This window comes from Gopherus flavomarginatus, chromosome 2 (assembly GCF_025201925.1).
Source record: "Gopherus flavomarginatus isolate rGopFla2 chromosome 2, rGopFla2.mat.asm, whole genome shotgun sequence".
Classification (NCBI taxonomy): Eukaryota; Metazoa; Chordata; order Testudines; family Testudinidae; genus Gopherus; species Gopherus flavomarginatus.
Window position 1 is genome coordinate 121,635,382 of NC_066618.1, and position 18,128 is coordinate 121,653,509.

General features: G+C 44.5%; 1 protein-coding gene across 5 annotated transcripts in view; it reads left to right on the forward strand.

The window, feature by feature from the left end:
- The window catches only part of ELP2 (elongator acetyltransferase complex subunit 2), a 128,881-nt gene that overhangs the window by 18,055 nt on the left and 92,698 nt on the right, over positions 1 to 18,128 (forward strand). For all 5 annotated transcript variants that reach the window (XM_050938166.1, XM_050938167.1, XM_050938168.1 and 2 more), the window contains one exon: positions 17,896 to 17,960. In XM_050938166.1, the coding sequence (XP_050794123.1) occupies positions 17,896 to 17,960 (65 nt within the window). The remainder of the gene's footprint in view (positions 1 to 17,895; positions 17,961 to 18,128) is intronic.

Sequence of the window (18,128 nt, forward strand, 5' to 3'; positions counted from 1 at the left end):
CTCCCCTTACTTCCTGATTGACTGCAGACTGGATAGTAAACTTGAGTTCTGCTTAGCTGTACCTTAACCAATCATTTTACTGAAATTTAACTAACCAATCCTAACATATTGTAATATAATTATTTAACCAATTATATCCCACCTCCTTAATTGGTTTACACCCAACAAAATTAATTGTACAGCAGACTGAAACAATCACAGAACCAGACAGAGATTATACAGACAAACAATAGGGAAGTGGAGACTACAGTAATAAAACTATACACAAATGAGGATTTTACGTCCCAGCTATTGATAAGTGAGTTTTTGCCAGACAGGATGCTATCAAACTAAGTTTCCTTTTACATCGTCTAGGCTCTTCCCTTTCTCTGGAGGTGATAGGAATATCAGGACAGGATTGTATTCCTGACAGCCCCATAGCACCTTATTTTAATGTAACTAGTTTGGAATGTGAGGGTGTGACCTTTCACTTCCCAGTTTATGGCTGCCTCTGCTGCTTAGCTGAATGCCTTAACCTAAGAACAGGGCTCAGACTGTCACAGTAAGAAAAGGCCCTTACACAGACAGACAGTGGTTTTGATTCTTTCTTTTATATCTCTATAACTACCTTAGTAATAAGAATACACCTACATTCTTAAAGTATAGGCCTTTGCAGACAGACCTGAATATCTATATCCTAACACCGGGTAAGAGCGTGGAGGCATTGGCCATCCCACAGACCTGGGTTCCAGTCCTATCCCTGCAGAACCTCACATCACACCCCGTTCAGGGGTGCCCATATGGCATCGTTGGACCAGGGTGTTTTTATGAAAGGTCATGTGCATGGTCATGGTTAGGTGGTTCCAAGGACCATTCTTTAGGGCTATAGTCTTTCCAGTCAATGAGATACCATAGTGTGCCGCAATTTATCTTGGAGTCAAGCACTTCGTGGACTACATACTCTTTGTAGTCCGGGACATGTACCGGTGCGGGAGAAGGTTGGATTTAGTGGAGAATGGATCTCCATGTAGGGTTTCAGGAGCGACATGTGGAAGACAGGGTGTAACTCGAGGGATCTAGACAGGCAGAGTTTGAAGGTAACTGTGTTGATTTGTTACCTGATTTGGTATGGCCTGAGGAACTGGTGGTCCAGTTTGCAGGATGGCCTATCGGTGCAGAGTTATTCTGTGGAAAGCTGCGCCCCTTGGCATACTGAAAACGTTGGCCATTGACGGTCTGATATCATTGTAGGCTTTCTTTGCTTCCTCAGGGGAGCCTCTTACCACTTCTTGGACCTGGTGAATCTATTGAATCCAGTCAGTGACTGCTGGGTTTGGGGAAGTTGTAGGTAATGCTGGGTGAATCTGAGGGTGAAAACATGTTGTACATGCGAATTCTGCATAGGACAGGAGCGCGGATCTGTAGCTCTGGTGATAATTGACAAAGCATTGTAAGTAGTGTACTAATATTTGGTTTACCCTCTCTGATTGGCCATCTGTCTGTAGGTGATACACTAAAGAGATGTAAATGTGGGCTCCAAGTAGCTGTAGGCCTTGCACTGGTAGTGTGATATGAACTGTGGGCCTTGATCTGAAATAACCAGATCCAAGAGCCCCTGGAGGTGGATGATATATTTCACGAGGAGCTGAACTGTTTCTTTGCAGAAAGGTAGGTGAATGCAGAGGATGAAATGTGCCATTTTGGTAAATTGGTTCACAACCCTTGTGATTACCGTGTGGCCACTGGACTCAGGGAATTGGACAATGAAATCCAGGGCGATCATAGAATCATAGAATATCAGGGTTGGAAGGGACCTCAGGAGGTCATCTAGTCCAACTCCCTCCTCAAAGCAGGACCAGTCCCCAACTAACGATGGCTCCCCAGGGCCTGGGCAGGAGAATCCTCAAGAGTTTGTGCCTTGGTATGTTGATACTTGCATACAAGTCACAGGAGTTGACTTAAGCCTGTATCGCAGCGTGCGTTCGGCATTACCAGAAGAAACAGGAGGGTTGGTGATAAGTTATAAGGTGACTGAAATACCCTGCTACAGGAGTGTCGGTGTCCCAAATGCATCACCTCTGTTGTGGGAAGCTCCTGAGGGACATGCGTATCATGTCACATATATTATCCCACCCCGTGTGTCATGATGTCGCTTGTCCTTAGCTCTTTGGGAAAGATCACCTTCCTTGAAGCCGAATGAATTAGGGTTAGATCTTAGTGAATGGCAGCATTCAGTAAATTGTGAGGATTGAGAGTGGAAGGCAGCTTCTGGCTAGGCATGTCTTAGACTACATAATAATTACGCCTTTTGGAATAGTTAATTGACCTTACCATTTTTGGCCTGTGGGCAATAGGTGATGGTGAAGTTGAAGCAGGAGAAGAATACAACTCGTCTGAGTTGCCTCAGGTTCAGTGCTGTGGCTTTGTGTAGATATTCAAGGTTTATGTGGTCCGTAAAGACCTGTACTAGATGTTGCATTCCTTGGAGGTAGTGATGCCACTCCTCAAAAGTGGCTTAGATTGCCAGGAATTCCTTGTCCAAGATCTCATAATTTTGTTTATTGGTTTTGAGTTTCCAGGACAAATAGATGTACAGATGTAATGACTCTTTGGGACCATACGTGTGTCAGAGCACAGCCCTGATTGTCACATCTGATACATCAGCTTCCATGATAAGGGCTTGTGTGGGGTCTGGGTGTACCAGGACAGGAGCAGTGGTGAAGATGAGTTTGTTGTTTGAATGCTTGCTGGGGCTTTGGGGGACCAAATAAATCTGGCATTTTTATAAATGAGCATGGTCACAGGTGCTAATTGCCCTGAAAAGTCTGTGATGAAACACCAATAGTGAAGCCTAAGAAGCAGGTTTACTGAGGCCTTGGCCAATTGCAAATGGTCTCCACCTTTTTCTGATCCTTCCTGGGGATAGAATAAACCCTAGGATCTCCATGGAGGGTTGATCAAAAACATATTTTTCCAATTTTGCATAAGACTGTGTTGACTTTTTTTTTAGGTCGGCCCTAATGTGGTGAGTGCTTCTTGGGATTCTCCGAGGAGATGAGTATCTCATTGGGATAAAAGATATTTCTGGGACATCTTGGACCAATATGTTGTCTTTTAGAAAATACTGGGAGGTTGCAGGGCATTCTTCAGTTCAAATGGCATCACTAAATGCTCAGAGTCACTGTAGTGGGTACGGAATGCAGTCTTCCATTCGTCCCCTGCCCAAATACATACTAGTTTAGTGAATAGCCGAGCAGATCTAATGCAATCTAACAGTTCAAGTATTAAAGGTAAGGAGTCCTGATCCTCATTTGGTTCAAGGACCAATAGTCCACGGGACCAGAGCCCCAGTAGGAGATTGGCGCATAAGCACTTGACCAGGTTCCCTTGGAAGTATGTGCATAGGATAGCCAATTCAGGCGTGAATATTGCATGCATTTGACTATATGGAGCACTCATCCCAAACTGCAGATTTGTGGAGCTATTGTAGTTCCGGCATGGAGGCAGGGTGTCCATGTTCTTCTCAAAGGTCCATGGTGTCTTGGTCTGCCCGGGTCTGAAGACTTGTTGCTAGCCATGTGTAGGCAGACCCATTGGCACAATTCAGAGGGGAAGCTGATTTTTTTTTTCTTTTTAATTCCCATGAGAGGGTCTGAGGATTGTGGAGAGCCAACAACATTATACTGAGAATCAGTGGCGAAGTGATCTTGCCGAATTGCAGCATCTCTCTGTGTCCTTCGATGATGGCTTCCAAAGATATGATCTCTTTCACCACTGGGCCTCAGGACAGGAGGAGCACTTCTGTTGTATTAATGAGGTGTAGGGTGCAGTTTGCCTGTATCAGTGTTCGTAGGGCTCGAGCTATAGTGTCATCTTTAAAGTTATTGGCAGCACCTGAATTTTAAGGGCCCACTATGTGGATATGTGTCAGATCTTGCCCAGAATGCATAGTTGTAATCATACCATGAAGGTGTGGTGAGGACCTGTGTGGCGAGAGCATATCTCAGTCAGGACTTGGGGGATTGTCCTGGGGTATAACACCTTGGTCATGTGTATGCTGGCTCCTGACTGCCTCAGTTACTTTAACTGTAGTAGCAGATGGACCAGGAAGCTCACTGGCTCCTCTAACCTGGATTTGTCAGCACATTGCACCCTCAAAGGTGATGATGCCTTAGTTTTGATAGATTTCAGTTAGTTCTTTTAACTAATGATCTTGATTCAGTTCCTTTCTTCTGATATGTTGGAACTGAAGGCAAAGAAACTGGGGTTTAAGAGTTGTGCCTCTTACCCTGCTAGTTTTCTTGCTTCTAATGGAGATATGTATTGTTTTGGTTTGTTTGAGGAAGGTCATTCACCTTGTTGCTTTACGTACAGCCCTGTTACTCTGAGGGCCAGAAAGAAGCATCAGAATCTAAACTTGCAGGGAGAGTGGCCTTAATTCCAACTCCTAAGGAGACTAAAAAGACTAGCCATCTTCCAGCTCACTCATCCGCTTCTTCGATTGAGCCAAACTGAAGGTGCTGTTCACTATGAATCCTCAAATATTGGATCTGACCAAGCATAAACTTTTGGCCTCACAGGTATATTTCTAATTCTTCATACTCAAGTGCAGAAGCATCCCCATGAAAAGTCTGAGCTCAAAAATCAGAACAGCACCAATGGGGTTATAAAGGACCAGTATCATCCTGCGCTGAATTGGCTCCAGGCTTGAAAACTCATCAGAAGCCTGATAAAACACCTGATGCTTCCTTAGAGCCATTGGTTCCTATTGGATCCATGGTTACAGTGGTGACTTAGGTTCATGGTGAACACTTGGAACACTATCATTTAGTTACTCTCATGAAACACCAGATACGTTATCTTCGGTGATTTAGGGTAAAGGAAAGAAGTATAATGTGGTGGGTCTGGTTCCTCTTCCTTCTCTCCCTCCTCCAGAAAAGAAAAAGAAAAATGTAAGTTTAAACCATTTTCTTACCTACGTAGACCTCTCTGGAGATATGAGAACCTCCCCGTAGGACCCGCTGCTTGTTCACCATGGAAATGTGTCACACAGTTTTGAGCTTTTTGCTTAACTAGGTTGCTGTTGTTGCCTTGGAAACTGCCTTAGATTGACACTGATCTGCAATCAGGCTACTACTGGCCTGATACTTTTCCTTGTCATTGCCCTCCCAGAAAATGGATCAGGGAACCTCACATAACTGACCATTCTCTTATAGATCTGGCATTTCAATTGATATGCACAACTTGGTAATCTATATGGCAATCAATTTAACTGCATCGCCTCATCCCACCTTCCAAAAAGAAGAGTGCTATTTGTCAGTAGTCAAGAATTGGAATTTACAAAGGCTACTTGAAGAAATAAAGGTTACTCAGCCATACAGAGTTTTCATTGAGATGGGTTCTGCACATTCACACTCCTCACCCACCTTTCCTTTTTTCCTCACAGTCCTAATTTCAGTTTCAGACTTGAAGAGGTGGTGGTAGGAATTAAGGCAGTTGGCACCACTTCCAACCCCCCGCCCATAGTCCTCCCCTTCGTATGGGGGCACAAAAGTGCTCTAGTGGGCACTGCTGCTAGTATGGTCAGCTGATCCAAGCTGTACTCCTGCACAACGTGAAAGAGAATAGACCGAGTGCATCTGGAAGAACTCAAATTACAGAAAATCACCTATATTTATTTTTTTTTAAAAGGAAATTTCAGGCCCTCAAGATTGTAGAGGAAAGCATGAAAACTTGAGTATTCCAGTCAAGGTGTGCATGTGTTCCATGCACCTGAGATTGGAAGATTTTTTTCCTAGCCATGTCCATGGATCCATGTCTCTGCCCTTGTGCCCTGAACTGAGGGCATATGGGGCAGGTGTCCACTTCTCCAGTTCCTTTCTGCTACCTGTGGTCCTTGGAGCTCAACTCATACTTTCACAAAACATTATTCCTTAGATCTAGCATTTAGATTGGTATGCACAATTTGGTAATCTGTATTTCAATCAATTTAACTGCATCTCCTCATCCCACCTTCTGAAAAGAAAAGTACTTCCTCAGTGTTCACAGCTTTAGCTGGAATTCCTGTTAAAAAAGTTTGATATTAATAGTTTTCAGTTTAGATAGTATAGTTCTAGTAGTACAGAGGCCTGGAGAAAAACCTGACCTACCCCAGCAACCCCTATACAGGGTTGCCTAGCATACCCAAGACCTCGGGATTCAAGATCTGCATGGTCTGCCTTCCTGGTCATCGACTTCCACAACACATCTCTCTATCTGCCTTCTAAGTATAATATCTGATGGTTCTTTTCTTGGCAAACTTGTCAAGCCTGTAACTTCAGACGTAGAAGATTCCTGATGGATCATTCCATGAGACCTCAGTCCAACCCTCACCCATCCGACCTCCCTGTGCATTGCACAGAAGCATTAAGTATCCCTTCAAGCAGCGGGTCTCAGGCTCAGGGACTGCTCAGGGTAGATAAAGACTCTTCCAAACATAGCCTACATTAGGCGGCAGGAGCAAACCCTCACAAAAAATGTGAAAAATCTCCCTCAAAGTCTTCAAGTACCAGACTTCTTCTTTGACACCCTCAAAGTTGGCTGAGACTCCACTCACTGGTCCATGTGGGTCAGAAGCTCACAAAAGGCATGGTACCAGTTTCTTGACACTGAGAACCACAAATGTCACAAAGCCATCCACAGCCAAATGGACAGCACCATCCTTGATATTGGCGAGGGAAAGAAGACAGTGGACATTTCCTACACCGACAGTACCTATGCTCAAAGAAAAGGAATGATCAGTACCAAAAACAGCTAATCTCTGCAGGCCCAGAATCAGTAATACTGTCAGATCTGGTCTAACCAAGGATGTCCCTGTAACTTTGGTTAGCCACTGTCTGGTACCATTGACCTGCCAAGGAATAATGAGACCACCAGTACCAACAGGCCAGCCCACTGACAGAAGCCTCATTCTCCTTCAGTGAGTCCAGAATCAAGGAGAGGGCTTCACCAGCCTTATCAAGGTGGAAGATCAGCCCTGATAACATCTCCAAGATCTCATGGGCACCGTCCCACTCTCACAGGGTAGGACTACCTGACTTGGGATTGATGGTATCCTCCTCCAAGGGGACCACCCCATGAGCCCTTGCACTGGCCGTATTTGGGTCCCTGGGATCTGTATGAGACATCCCAAATATGCAAGGTCTCAGTGGAATCAGGACAGGCTTTTTTATTTGGGGAAGAACCTCAATCTGCTCAGGATCACTCTGAGGAAGAGGAGCAATCAGCACAGCCAGAACCACTCACTTCTGTAGGATTATCATTGTTCTCACCAGATGAGGCAGTCACTCCTGCCTTGTCATTACCACACAATGATTATGACCTCTTGAGAATTGCATGCACTCTCTTGATTCCCCTGGAGGAAATACATGGCACCCTTATAAGCTGCTGGATATCCTCCACAGTGCTACTTCCAGTAATGTGGCACTGCTTATTAATGAGGCCACTTTAGAACTGGCTGAAACAGTCTAGCATACTCCAGCCACTTCCGCCCCCACTCTGAAAAGAACAGAGAATAAATATTCTGTATCATGGAAAGGGACAGAATACTTATTTTCACTCCTTGCTCCATACTCTTTTCAGTGGTGCAGGCTGTCATTGAAAGGAGCAAGCAACTACCAACCCAGATCTAAACCCCCAGACGAAGCTAAATGTCTAGACCTTTTGGGGAGGAAGAACTTCACTTTGGCAAGTTTAACAGTTCTGGATAGTGAAGTACCAACCTTTAATATCAAAGTATGAGTTTATTAATTACAGTAAGTTCTCTGAATTCACTAAGAAACTGACTTAAGGATAAACTTCAGCTCCAAGCAATCATTGATAAAGATAAATTTGCCAGCCTGATTGGCCCTTCAGGCTTTGTGCGTGCAGCAGATACAGCCTCCTGCTCAATGGCAATATCCATAGTTATGAGATGAGTTTCATGGCTCTAATCCTCTAGATTCTCAAGAAAGTTCAATTCACTGTGAGGATCTGCCTTTTGAGGGCAATGATCTATTTAGCAAGAGAGCAAATGAATCGTTAAATATGTATCAGATTCCAAGGCCATCTCGTCTGACCTCTTATATCACACAGGTCTTGCCCATAACAGAACTTCCTTTAGAGTGTATATTTTAGAAGGACATCCAATCTTGATTTAAAAATGGTCAGTGATGGAGAATTCACCATGGTAAATTGTTCCAAAATGGTTAATTACTCTCTCCATTAAAAATTTTACCTTATTTCTGGTCTGAACTTGTCTAGCTTCAACTTCCAGCCATTTGGATTGTGGTATGTCTTTCTCTGCTAGACTAAAGAGCCCATTTTTGAATGTTTGTTTCCCATGTAGGTACTTCTGGACTATAATGAAGTCACCCCTTAACCTTCTCTTTGTTAAGTTAAATAGATTGAGCTACTAGAGTTTATAAGGCATGTTTTTTAATCCTTTGATCATTCTTCTTTCAACTCTCTCCAATTTTTCAATATTCTTTTTGAATTGTGGTCATCAGAACTATACACAGTATTCCACTGGTGGTAGCACCAGTGCCAAATGCAGAGATAAAATAACTTCTCTACCCCTACTCTAGATTCCCTTGTTTATGCATTCCAGGATTGCATTGGCTCCTTTGGCCAAGTGTCACACTGGTATCTCATGTTCAGCTGATTATCCATAATGACCTCCAAATCTTCAAGAGTCACTGCTTCCCAGTATAGAGTTCCCCAACCTATAAGTATGACCCTGCATTCTTTGTTACTAAGTGTACACATTTACCTTTAGCCATAGTAAAATGCATATTATTTGCTTGTGCCTAGTTTGCCAAGTGATCCAGATCTCTCTGTATCAGTGACCTGTCCTCTTCATTATTTACCACTCCACCAATTTGTCATCTCATCTGCAAACTTTATCAGTGACTGTTTTATATTTTCATTCAGGACATTGATGTGGGGGAGGGATAGCTCAGTGGTTTGAGCATTGACCTGCTAAACCCAGGGTTGTGAGTTCAATCCTTGAGGAGGCCACTTAGGGAACTGGGGTAAAATTCTGTCTGGGGATTGGTCCTGCTTTGAGCAGGGGGTTGGACTAGATGACCTTCTGAGGTCCCTTCCAACCCTATGATTCTATGATAAGTATTAATTAGTGTAGGGCTAAGAACTGATGATCCCTGTTGGTCCATGCTGGAGAAGCACCCATTCCCCATTAACAATTACATTTTGAGACCTATCAGTTAGTCAGTTTTTAATCCATAACTATGTGTGTGTATGCCATGTTAATTTTATATTCTAATTTAGTCAAGTGATACCAAGTCAAACACCCTACAGAAGTCTATTACTTCAACAACCTGCATCAACCAAACAAACTTGTAATCTCATTAAAAAAATTGTTAGTTTGATAGGATCTATATTCTATAAACCCATGTTCATTTGCACTAATTACATTACCTTCATTTAATTCTTTATTAATGGAGTCCTATGTCAGCTGCTCCATTATCTTGCCCTTTTTCAAACCTGGCACAACATTTAGCTTTCAATGCTCCAGGACTTACTGAAAATCAAAATTAATGGTCCAGCAGGCTCCTCAGGCAGTTATCTGGACCTGCTGATTTAAAAATGTCTGACTCTGGTAGCTTCTGTTTAACATCCTCTAGAGATACTAGTGGAATAAAAAGAGTGTAATCACCATATGATGAGACTATACGGTCTGTTTTTCCCCCAACGTTGTTGTTGCTCCTCCACAGGATTCTGACTTTGCTTACTTGGTAGGAAAACAGGATAACAGTGTGTGTGTGTGAAAGGTTACGTTTGTCCCGTCCCCACCCACAAAAAGTTTGATCAGCCACCTGCTTACTAAGTTGGGTAGGCTGCCTGGATAAACATGTACTTGGACCCAACAAGAATCCCAATTGCACATAAATGTCCTGGAACTTTGGGCAGTGCAGAAAGTCTGCAAACAATTCCTACTGTTTATTCAGACCCTGGACATTCAAGTCATGTCAGATAACATGATAGCACTTTATTATATCAGTGAATTGGGAGGAGCAAGGTCCACCCTTCTTTGTACAGAAGCTCTTAGTATCTGGAACTGCATCTACTATCAAGTCACCATCTTGGCAGTGCTCTTTCCGAGAGTGGCTGACATCGCAGCAGACATTTCTCCAGAGACCGTGAGTAGGAACTACATAACTCAGTGGTACAGAGCGTATTCAAACAGTGGGATTCCAATGGAGAGATCTCTTTGCATCCTCAGAAAAACAATAAATGCCCAATCTACTGCTCCAGTGTGTCTCTGGGACACATTTCTGTACAGTGGACGAAGTTGTTGATGTACACATTCCTATACCATCCCTTTCTTACCTCAAGTCTTGAGGAAAACAAGACAAAGTCGGTAATCCTACTTGCTCCTCAGTGGCTGAAGCAGTTCTGGTTCACCAGCTTTTTCCAGATCCCCATTATTCTGGACTGCCTTCTCTCTTAAAAGGTCAGAATTGCCTATCAGTTTCTTGCAAGTGCATGGTGGAAGCTATTAACGTCTTTCACCCTTCAGTGGACAGCCCACATTTGCTCTTTGCACATCCTACTACAGCATGGTTTCTCAAGGCACTTGTCAGAACCCTTTTTCTGGTAGTGAAACCTACCCTGATATGGAATCTCAATCTAGTCCTGTCAGCATTTATGAAAGCTCCATTTGAACCTTAGTCTCATGTTCCTTTGTTCATCTGTCTATGAAGGTTGCAAGAACCACAGCCAAAAAGGCAGCTGAGCTGGAGGCCCTGTATGGCAAACATGCCCTACAAGGTTTTTCATAAGGACAGGGTTTCCGTGAGAGGATGCTTCCTAAATTAATCTCTAGAATAATGTTGGAATTCCATCTGAAGCAGGTCATCCTGTCTTTTTTAAATCTGAAGTGCCATGCCACCAGAGAGGATGGGAAGCTACACACTTCTTGGATGTCAATCAAGCCTTGGCATTTCGCTGCAGAGGACAAAACCCTTCTGAAATCTCCTAAACTATTTGTCTCCTTTGCTTCCCTTCTCATATATTGAGAAATATCTTGTCAGAGACTTTCCTAATGGATTTCACTCTGCAACCTGCTTTGGTAGGAGTTGATAGCAACCCCTCTCTTGCAAGGTATAAAGGCCCACTTGACCAGAATCCAGACTACATTGGTAGCTTTGCTTTGAGATGTCCCTCTCCTAGAAATCTGTAAAGCAGCAGTCCGGGGCTGTGTGTACACTTTTACTAGGCATTATGCCCAGATACAAGCTTCTATAGCAAATATATCCTTCAGCAGAGCAGACCTCTAACCTGTGGCACAGCATAGTTCCTTATACCCTCCTTCTCAGTGAATATTGCTTCTGAATCACCTTGAGTGGAATACATATGGAGTGTGAAATATGGTTATTTCTCTTGTGGAGTAACTGGAATTCTTTGAGATGTGTAGTTCCTATTTATATTCCACTACCTGCCCTGCTTCCCTTTTGTTGCAGATCCTTCCAAAGGCTGTGATAGAGCAGGCCATGAATGCTCACAAAATTGTGGTTGGGGTATGGGAGGGGGTGAGGGCTCTGGTTGGGGGTGAGGGCTCTGGGGTGGGGCTGGGGATAAGGAGTTTGGGGTGTAGGAGGGTGCTCTGTGCTGGGACCGAGGGGTTTGGAGGGTGGGAGGGGGATCAGGGCTGGAGCAGGGGTGCGCAGAAAGGGTCCAGGTTCCAGCTGGGGGTGCGGGCTCTGGGGTGGGGCTGGGGATGAGAGGTTTGGGGTGCAGAAGTGTGCTTCAGGCTGGAATCGAGGAATGGAGAGCAGGAGGGGGATCAGGGCTGGGGCAGGCAGGGGTTTGGGGCATAAGGAGAGGCTCAGGGGTGCAGGCTCCGAGCGGCGCTTACCTCAAGCAGCTCCCGGAAGCAGTAGCATGTCCGTTCTTCGGTTCCTACCAGGAGGCACGACCAGGTGGCTCTGCAGGCTGCCCCATCAGCAGGCACCACCCCTGTAGCTCCTATTGGAGGGCTTAGGAGCTGCGGGGCCATGCTGAGGCTTCCGGGAGCCACATGGAGCAGCCCCCGCCCTAACGCCCCGTCCGGAGCGGGCTGAGCTGCGTGGTGCAGCCCCTGACCCAGTGTCCCGGCCGGAGCATCGGAGTAGAGCAAGCCGCAGATCCTGCTCCCCAGTGGGAACGTGCAGGCTGGCTTAAAACAGCTCGCAGGCTGGATCCAGCCCGGGGACCATAGTTTGCCCACCCCTGGCATAGTCCAATGGACACTGGTAGCAGAAATCTTCCTGTCTAAGGTTCAAGGAGCACATGTGCACCTTGAGTGGAATAAACATAGGAGCACGCATCTTGAAGAGCTCCAGTTACTAGATAAGGTAAATAACCACATTTCAGTAATGGGCACCATATAAAATATCTGAGCACCTCCCAATATTTAACAGAAGTAGCGAGTGTGTTGTTAGTATGAATGCAGGTGTTTCTGAAATACTAGGAAAATAAGCCAGAGAGAGAAGCCCTCCCAAAATGGCCCTAATGTTCAGTGAGGAAGAGATTCTTTGATAAGATAATTAAAATGTCAACCATTTTGCATGGTGAGAAGAAGCTGCCAGCAGATATTCTTTCCTCAGGTGAATAAGGTATAAACTACCTTCTGGCCATGCATGTAAGGAACTGCATCAGGGCATGGTTAGGCATATACTGTATAACTGCTGCATTAAGACAGCAATCCAACAGTGCCCAGCATAGCACAGAACATGTATGAATAGGTCCCTACTAAATTCATGGTTTACTTTGGTTAATTTCACAGCCACAAGGTCTTAAAATTGGTCAATTTAACGATTTCAGATGTTTCCATCTTAAATTTCACGGTGTTGTAACCATGGGGGTCCTGATCCAAAAGGGTATTGTGTGTGTGTGGTCCTAAAGCTGTTGTATGGGGGTTGCAGGATTGTCATACTCACTTCTGCAGCGTTTCCTGCAGCTGGAGGAGGCTCCCAGAGGTAGAGATAGGTCCGATCTCCCCAGTGTTGTTGGGAGTGTCCCAACTGGGGGCTCCTAGCTGCTAGTCAGGGCCAGTGGTGGATTAACGCATGGGACCTGTCTGTGCCCAGGGGCCCCGGACAGTATGAAAAATGGGTGCCCTAGCCCTGGCAGGAGCCACAGGTGGAAGCCCCGAGCACCAGCAGGAGCTAAGGAGGAGGGAAAGGAGGCAGAAGCCCCAAACTTGGGCAGCCCGGAGCCCAAGCAGGAGCCCTCGGGAACCACAGCCCTGAGCCTGTGCACACCGAGCTCTGGCAGGAGCCCTGAGGTGAGATGTGTGTGTATGTGTGGCCTCCCCAAGCCTGGGCAGGAGCTGCGGGGGATGGCAACCCCGAGTCCTTGCTGAAGTCTGGGTGTCCCTACCCCTGGCAGGAGCCATCGGGGGTGGAGAGGGAGAACAGGGAGCAGCAGCCCTGGAACTCGGGTGTCCCAAGCTTGGGCAGCAGCTGCGGGAGGGGGTGGGGGTGGCGACAGCTCTGAGCCTGGGCAGGAGCCACTGGGGGTGGAAGCTCTGAGTTCTGGCTAAAGCCTGGCTGCCCCTAGGCCCGGCAGGAACCATGGGGTGGGGGAGTGGCAGCCCTGGAACTTGGGTGTCCTGAGCCTGGGCAGAAGCTGCAGGTGGGAGCAGCCCCGAGTCCCAGCTGTTGCCTGAGCGCAACTAGCCCAGGCAGGAGCTGAGGAGGGAGGGAGAGCAGCAGCCTGGTCAGTAGCCATGGGGTGTCCTGACCCCGGGCAGGAGCTGTGGTGGGTGGAAGCCCCAAGTCCGAGCTGGTGCCTGGGTGTGACTAGCCCAGGCAAGAGCTCAGGAGGGAGGGAGAGCAGGAGCCATGGGGGAGAGGGAACAGAAGCCTCAGAGCTTGTAGGCCCTGAGCCCCATCAGGAACAGTGCGCTTGTGGGGGTGGAAGCCTTGGAACTAGGACACCCTGAGCCCAGGCAGGAGCCATGGGGAGCTGCAGTCTGGAGCCCAGCTCTGGGGCTTCTGCAGCACATAAGTGAGAGTGTACCATCCTCTTCTGTGCTGCCTGCAGAGGTGAGTCTGACCTCTCCCCATAACAGTCATGCAGGGGAAGGACAAGTCCTGTCCCTCCCCAGCCTGGCTGATTTTGGGGAGATCAGATTTCATGGGGCAGGGCTTATTTCATGGTCCATGACACATTTTTTACAGCTGTGAAATTGGTAGGGCCCTATATATTACACATTTAATGAGACAAATATAAGCATATTCATAGCTGTCTTGTTATGTGTTATTTAACTCTGACGGTTATTTTTACTGTAATGCCTTCAGAGCAGACAAGTCAGTTTGTTTGATTTACGAAGTTTTCAAATCTTCTAGAACTGTATACAAAAATACATCATGCAGTTTGAAAATGCTGTCATACCGTGAAGGCAGTGCAATATGAAAAGCAGTATTTCCATTTTCACTCTGAATAATTTTAACTCAATAGATATTTTTTCCTTAGATGTGTGAGTAGGTGGTTGTTGACATTAAGTTTACAAGGCTGGAAAATTACAATAAATTCTTGTGACCTGTAGTTTGAAATAATAAAGGGTCTGTGCTGCATATTAGTCAGGATAATGCTGTCTTAAAATTCATGCTGTGAAGCAATAGATTAGTTCTTTGTTTATTATGGTGGTGTACATATTAGAAATTCTTTGTAGTACCCTAGGGGAATATATTAGTATAGCACTGTGTACATAAATGAGAAGTAATGATCCACACTTCAAGATTTAAAATAAAGCTTGCAAACCTGTATAAGTAGTTCAAAAATGAAACTCAGAATTTACTGTGCTCAGTCCTAAAATCTTAAAATGGATAAAGAAATTCTTCGTCTTTTGGTTTTGGTTTTTTTTGTGGGTATAGGCATGTGAAAACAGACTTGCCTCTAGACCAGGGGTCCACAACCTTTCAGAAGTGGTGTACGAAGTTTTCATTTATTCACTCTAATTTATGGTTTTGCATGCCAGTGAAACAATTTAATCTTTTTAGAAGGTCTCTTTCTATAAGTCTGTAATATATAACTAAACTATTGTTATATGTAAAGTAAATAAGGTTTCAAAATGTTTCAGAAGCTTCATTTAAAATTAAATTAAAATGCAGAGCCCCCCCGGACCTGTGGCCAGGACCCGGGCAGTGTGAGTGCCACTGAAAATCAGCTTGTGTGCCGCCTTCGGCACGCGTGCCATAGGTTGCCTACCCCTGCTCTAGACTGTATCAAAAACTCAGGCATGCGATAATGAAAAATTATTAATTTGTTAATTTTAAAATACTAGTTATAAATGTTTTGGTGTGTGCTGCAATGATTAAGGTTCAAAATCTATCATTATGATCCAAAGTCTTGTTTAAAAAAAAAAAAAAAGGAAATTCTCACTATGTTGGTGGTAGAGGAAACCTTGAAAATTTGAATAGCATGTAGACTGGTGCAGTTAGTTGTGTTGTCTGCTTGAATCCACCTTTTTTATCTGCTATTCTGATATGTTGAAAGAATCCTAATACATTAGAGAGGCATCTAGTGGTTTGTCCTTATATTATCATTTGTGATATAATTCTGTTTTTAATTATTTCAGTCAGTTTACTTGGTGTGGTACAAAATTTAGTAACATGTTACTTGCAGGATTACTCTACTACTCTTTTCTAAGAAATGTCCATTTTCTACATTCTGATCTCCTAGTACAGTAGCTGATTTTAATCAGTGAATATTTTTGCTAGCATCTCAGAACTCTTTGATGGATAACATCTGAGCCTGCTGACTCATTACTCCTTAACTCATCAGCCAGTTCCAGCACCTTTGCCTTTAACATCTCAGTCTCTGACAGTTCTTCATTGTTATTACTTGAAAAGAGTAAGGCTGTGCTTGGTGTTTACCTATTGTAATTTGTAATGAAGACTGATACAAAGAAATCATTTGGCTTCTCTGCAATGTTATCCTCAGACATTACTTCCTTAACTCCCTATTCTAGCAAATTTACACATTCTTTTGTCATTTCCTGCTTCTCATAATTTTAACAAATGTCTTATTTATTTTTATACCTTTAGCTACTTGTGCTTCATATCTATCTTCACCCTCCCACTCTCCTTGAATATTACTTGATGTAACTTATGCATTATGGGTTGGCCTTCCATTTTCTGAAGGCTCAAATAAGGTTTTCAATCTTACTTCTTAGTCATATTGGTTTTCTACTTGTCTTCCTAGTTCCTTTTTTTAAATTAAGGGATCAAGTCCAACGTTTGTGTAGTTGAGCAGATTTATGACGAATACATTTCTACAAACTTCCCAGAAATAATAATGTCTGGTGTCACAGTTCAGGGCAACTGTACCTGTATTTCCCTCTCTGTGGTTCAGCAAGGACGTCAACTTTTAGGCTTCTGGCTCTCTGCTGTCACTTCTCTGGGAAAGAGATGCACATCTCTCTCCCTCCTGACCAATGGAATTCCAGGCAGCCCAGTTTCTTACCTATACTGTGTTATTCACAGCAAGCTAGACTGCCTAGACCAGGGGTTTTCACAACAAATTTTGGTGGCCTCGGAGTGTGGCCATGAACTTTCACTGGTGGCCGCACTGACACTTTTTCCTAAAATATTTAATTAACTTTAGGAAAAACAATTAAATATGCACAGATACACATCCAAATAATTGTAATTTATATGTATAGGGTTTTTTGGCAGACTCAGTAATAAAAATAATGCTGCCTCCCCCTTCGGGAGTGATATTTGTATATTTGTTAATATCACAGCACACTTAGTAGCTACCTGGGAGGCTATGAAAAGTAATAAGTGATATTAGCAAATATAGAAGTATCACTTTTCACAGATAGCTAGTAAGTCTGCTGTGAAAAGTGATACTTGCATGTTTGTAAATATCACTTTTCTCAGCAAACCCTACGACCCATTAAGCTCTGGATGGGGGGGAGGGAGGTTGAAGGGGCAGGCATCAGGGGCCAGAGGCGATGGTGGGATGGATGTGGGGCTGGGGAGGCAGCAGGGGTCCGGGGCAATGATGGGGATGAATGCAGGCTGTGGGAAGCAGTGGGGGCCAGGGGCGATGGGAATGGATGATGAATCCCACTGTCACGTGGCCAGTGCCTGGGTCTGGTGTCTGCTGTCATGCGGCCAGAGCCTAGTGCTGGGGACAGGAACTGCGTGCCCGGCGCCAGGGATCAGAGCCTGCTGCCGCGCAGCCAGAGCTGTGGGTCAGCGCCTGGGGCCAATGCCTTCCAAGCCAGCACTTACTGCTGTGCGGCCTGGGCCAGGGGTTGGCACCTAGGGTCTGCTCCCACCACCATGTGGCTGGAGCCCAGGAACAGAGCTGCTACCATGCAGCTGGGCCAGGGGATCAGCGCAAAGTTCAATGGCTATTAGCCAAGATTGTCAGGTACACAGATCCATGATTGGCATGTTTGTAAACATCTGACTGCTAGAAGCTGGGACTAGATGACAGGGCTTGATAAAAGTGTCCTGTTCTGTTCACTCCTCCTGACGCATCTGCTACTGGTTACTGTCAGAAGATAGCATACTGGAATAAATGGACCACTGGTCTGACCCAGTATGGCCATTATTTATAGTGTGTAAGATCTCCCAAAGATATTGCAGGAAATTGCCATATCTGTCACAACTGGACTTAACAGAGCTACATTGGAGACCTAAATTAGAGGTACTTGCCCTTCAGCTTCCCAATATTTGTAGCAGATACTATATATCTACAAGAACTTGCATTTTAGATGCTTTTAAATAAGTCTTTTACTACTTTGAAGTTCCATTATATTATTCAGTTATATTTATGGTTTTATCTTGTGCCCGTTTTTTCTTTTAATAAAGATCACAGAATGCTAAAGTTACAAGATTTAATAACAAACACTTAATTTTTTCTCTTTTTTTGCAGTACCAATATTAGCTTGTGGTGGCGATGACTGCAAAATTAATTTGTATATTCAACAGAATGGGCAGGTAATTATTGCTTCATATCCTGCCTTAATTAAAATACTCATTCTTTTCTGCTTCATTTCTTTTGATGTGTGCTGCTATTCTTTTTGGCTTCTTCTATAACTGTTATCTCTCCCTAGATAGCCATCATATAATAACAGCTTTATTTAAATTCTGTTTCAGGTATTTAGT